Source organism: Oncorhynchus keta, chromosome 34, assembly GCF_023373465.1.
Source record: "Oncorhynchus keta strain PuntledgeMale-10-30-2019 chromosome 34, Oket_V2, whole genome shotgun sequence".
NCBI lineage: Eukaryota > Metazoa > Chordata > Actinopteri > Salmoniformes > Salmonidae > Oncorhynchus > Oncorhynchus keta.
The window spans coordinates 13,095,324-13,099,696 of record NC_068454.1 but is presented as its reverse complement, the minus strand read 5'-3'; the positions used below and the strand labels follow the sequence as shown (position 1 = coordinate 13,099,696).

The 4,373-nt window shown below is 56.6% G+C and overlaps 1 protein-coding gene across 14 annotated transcripts in view; it reads right to left on the bottom strand.

Annotated features, from left to right (window-relative positions):
* Positions 1-4,373, bottom strand: part of LOC118376632 (major facilitator superfamily domain-containing protein 9-like) — a 10,655-nt gene continuing 6,282 nt past the window's right edge. The window contains exons 5-10 of one of the 14 annotated variants that reach the window (XM_052493172.1): positions 3,974-4,183; positions 3,209-3,388; positions 3,074-3,163; positions 2,939-2,983; positions 2,669-2,803; positions 1,161-2,042 (exon numbers count right to left, since the gene is read on the bottom strand). In XM_052493172.1, the coding sequence (XP_052349132.1) occupies positions 1,162-2,042; positions 2,669-2,803; positions 2,939-2,983; positions 3,074-3,163; positions 3,209-3,388; positions 3,974-4,183 (1,541 nt within the window). In that variant the 3' untranslated portion in view covers position 1,161. Of the gene's footprint in view, positions 2,043-2,533; positions 2,624-2,668; positions 2,849-2,938; positions 2,984-3,028; positions 3,164-3,208; positions 3,389-3,613; positions 3,749-3,793; positions 3,929-3,973; positions 4,184-4,373 lie in introns of all 14 variants that reach the window. The other 13 variants (XM_052493177.1, XM_052493174.1, XM_052493175.1 and 10 more) reach the window with 13 other exon arrangements.

Genomic DNA, 4,373 nt, shown 5'->3' with positions numbered 1-4,373 from the left:
TGATGACCCGGTCTGTTTGGGGGACTGAAAGGGGGGGAATAGCCATGCTGATGATGACCCGGTCTGTTTGGGGGACTGAAAGGGGGGGAATAGCCATGCTGATGATGACCCGGTCTGTTTGGGGGACTGAAAGGGGGGGAATAGCCATGCTGATGATGACCCGGTCTGTTTGGGGGACTGAAAGGGGGGAATAGCCATGCTGATGATGACCCGGTCTGTTTGGGGGACTGAAGTGGGGAATAGCCATGCTGATGATGACCCGGTCTGTTTGGGGGACTGAAGTGGGGAATAGCCATGCTGATGATGACCCAGTCTGTTTGGGGGACTGAAGTGGGGAGAAGAGCGATGCTGATGATGACCCAGTCTGTTTGGGGGACTGAAGTGGGGAATAGCCATGCTGATGATGACCCGGTCTGTTTGGGGGACTGAAGTGGGGAATAGCCATGCTGATGATGACCCAGTCTGTTTGGGGGACTGAAGTGGGGGGAAGAGCGATGCTGATGATGACCCAGTCTGTTTGGGGGACTGAAGTGGGGAATAGCCATGCTGATGATGACCCGGTCTGTTTGGGGGACTGAAGTGGGGAATAGCCATGCTGATGATGACCCGGTCTGTTTGGGGGACTGAAGTGGGGAATAGCCATGCTGATGATGACCCAGTCTGTTTGGGGGACTGAAGTGGGGGGAAGAGCGATGCTGATGATGACCCAGTCTGTTTGGGGGACTGAAGTGGGGAATAGCCATGCTGATGATGACCCGGTCTGTTTGGGGGACTGAAGTGGGGAATAGCCATGCTGATGATGACCCGGTCTGTTTGGGGGACTGAAGTGGGGAAGAGCGATGCTAATGATGACCCAGTCTGTTTGGGGGACTGAAGTGGGGGGAAGAGCGATGCTGATGATGACCTGGGTCCTATCGGTGCTGTGATGTCATCACATCGAGACCCAACCAACAGAGCTGGAGTTGTGGCTAAAAAAACAAACAATGAAACAACCCCCAGCTGACACGTCAACAAAAACCAACCCCAACAGTTCTGCATCAGTTCTGTCTCCAGTGCCGTGCTAGTTTTGACCCTCTCTCATTCATTCACTCTCTCATTCATTCACTCTCTCATTCATTCACTCTCTCATTCATTCCCTCTCTCACTGTGAGTGACTCAGAGTTATGCCTCTTTCCTCTTGCCCCTCTCATCCCATTTTGGCACCCTGACCAACAGCAGGACAACGCCCGCTAACGCCAGTCCTACCCCCAGAATCGGGGGCCCACAGGGACTAAACTCCTGGGCCAGCCCCGAGAGTAGGGGTGCGAGCACGCGCCCCACCGCGGTCACTGACTGCCCCGCCCCGATGAGTGTGCCGCTGGCGTGAGCGCCCCCTTTCTGCAGTACCAGGTCAGTGATGCAGGTGCGTCCGATGGTTGTAGAGATGGCGATGAAAGTGGAACTTAACAACACGTGCCAGACACTGGGCGCTGCGGCGTAGAGCAGGATCAGGCAACACGTGAGGACCGAAGAGTGTAGCAACAGCGCCAACATGTTGTTACCGTACAGTTTATTGATGGGTCCCACCAAGAACCCGGCTAGGGCCCCCAGGGTAGAGCTGTAGCTGATTAGATAACCTGTGGCTTTGGGCTTCAGCATGAAGCGCTCCTCCATGGCCAGGGAGAAGTTACTGTAATACAGCATTATGGCCATGGCCATGAGCAGACGCACCAGGAACAGGTCCCACATGTCTGAGGAGGCCACACTGCTAATCTTGGAGCCCACCGAAGAGAGCTGACGCCAGGAAGAAGGGAGCAGGGACACCTCCCCCCAGTCCAGATCCCAGCTCCAGCTCCTCTGGTTCTTCTCTGGAGCCACGGATCCCGTGACCGCTGCCGCCGGCGCTGTCGTTTGGTTGTCGCTGTTGCCTTGGGAGCAGTTTTGCTGTGTTGAGGTGAAGTGGTTGTCGTTGTCGTGGCAGCTGGCATTGCTAGCGCTGCTGTTGGAGTTAGCATCGGTGCGTGGGGTTAGTGCATCGCTCCAGGGAAGCAGCCAAACTAGACCTGGATGGAACACAACAAACACAAGGTTAGACAGCACACATCCCATCCTTCCACATCCACAAAGTGGCTAAGAGTTAAGGTGTGATGTAGAATTGGTTGGAATTGGGAATACCAACATAAGTGCCTTGCACACCCTTTGCCTACTCTCCTGCTCCTCCCCTCTCTCTCCTTGCCTCTCCCTCCCTCCCCCATCTCCTGTCCTCATCCTCACCCCCAGCTACCTGTGTTGAGGAGGAAGGTGGCGGCGCAGGAGAAACCCCACCTACCTGCGTTGAGGTGGAAGATGGCGGCGCAGGAGAAACCCCACCTACCTGCGCTGAGGTGGAAGATGGCGGCGCAGGAGAAACCCCACCTACCTGCGTTGAGGAGGAAGATAGAGGCACAGGAGAAACCACACCTACCTGCGTTGAGGAGGAAGATAGAGGCACAGGAGAAACCCCACCTACCTGCGTTGAGGAGGAAGATAGAGGCACAGGAGAAACCCCACCTACCTGCGTTGAGGAGGAAGATGGCGGCGCAGGAGAAACCCCACCTACCTGCGTTGAGGTGGAAGATGGCGGCGCAGGAGAAACCCCACCTACCTGCGTTGAGGAGGAAGATAGAGGCACAGGAGAAACCCCACCTACCTGCGTTGAGGAGGAAGATGGCGGCGCAGGAGAAACCCCACCTACCTGTGTTGAGGAGGAAGATGGCGGCGCAGGAGAAACCCCACCTACCTGTGTTGAGGAGGAAGGTGGCGGCGCAGGAGAAACCCCACCTACCTGTGTTGAGGAGGAAGATGGCGGCGCAGGAGAAACCCCACCTACCTGTGTTGAGGAGGAAGATGGAGGCACAGGAGAAACCCCACCTACCTGCGTTGAGGAGGAAGATGGAGGCACAGGAGAAACCCCACCTACCTGCGTTGAGGAGGAAGATGGAGGCACAGGAGAAACCCCACCTACCTGCGTTGAGGAGGAAGATGGAGGCACAGCAGAAACCCCACCTACCTGTGTTGAGGAGGAAGATGGCGGCGCAGGAGAAACCCCACCTACCTGCGTTGAGGAGGAAGATGGAGGCACAGGAGAAACCCCACCTACCTGCGTTGAGGAGGAAGATGGCGGCGCAGGAGAAACCCCACCTACCTGCGTTGAGGAGGAAGATGGCGGCGCAGGAGAAACCCCTCCTACCTGCGTTGAGGTGGAAGATGGCGGCGCAGGAGAAACCCCACCTACCTGCGTTGAGGAGGAAGATAGAGGCACAGGAGAAACCCCACCTACCTGCGTTGAGGAGGAAGATGGCGGCGCAGGAGAAACCCCACCTACCTGTGTTGAGGAGGAAGATGGCGGCGCAGGAGAAACCCCACCTACCTGTGTTGAGGAGGAAGGTGGCGGCGCAGGAGAAACCCCACCTACCTGCGTTGAGGAGGAAGATGGAGGCACAGGAGAAACCCCACCTACCTGCGTTGAGGAGGAAGATGGAGGCACAGGAGAAACCCCACCTACCTGCGTTGAGGAGGAAGATGGAGGCACAGCAGAAACCCCACCTACCTGCGTTGAGGAGGAAGATGGCGGCGCAGGAGAAACCCCACCTACCTGCGTTGAGGAGGAAGATGGCGGCGCAGGAGAAACCCCACCTACCTGCGTTGAGGAGGAAGATGGCGGCGCAGGAGAAACCCCACCTACCTGCGTTGAGGAGGAAGATGGCGGCGCAGGAGAAACCCCACCTACCTGCGTTGAGGAGGAAGATGGAGGCGCAGGAGAAACCCCACCTACCTGCGTTGAGGAGGAAGATGGCGGCGCAGGAGAAACCACACCTACCTGCGTTGAGGAGGAAGATGGCGGCGCAGGAGAAACCCCACCTACCTGCGTTGAGGAGGAAGATGGCGGCGCAGGAGAAACCCCACCTACCTGTGTTGAGGAGGAAGATGGTGGCGCAGGAGAAACCCCACCTACCTGCGTTGAGGAGGAAGATGGCGGCACAGGTGAAGGATGCGGTGTAGAAGCCTCCTTCATGTTCAGTGAGGTAGCCCCCCACCACGGGTCCCACCATGAAGCCCATGCTGGAGGCCACGTTGAAGTGTCCCATCACGAGGGGGCGCTCCACCTCAGACACCAGATCAGACAGCAGGGCCCGGCAGATGGACAGGGAGTGCTTGAACAGCCCTGGAGGACAGAGCGAGAGGGAGCGGACACATGACAGAGAAGTTGTTTTTATGTTTGTGTTAACAGAATGTTTTAACCTCAATTATGATCAATTATGTTTTTACTGACAGTCACGGTGCATATAAAACATCTAAGTATTTTTTTGTTTTTACATACCTGAACGATTCAGACTCAGATATATGGCCTCTGA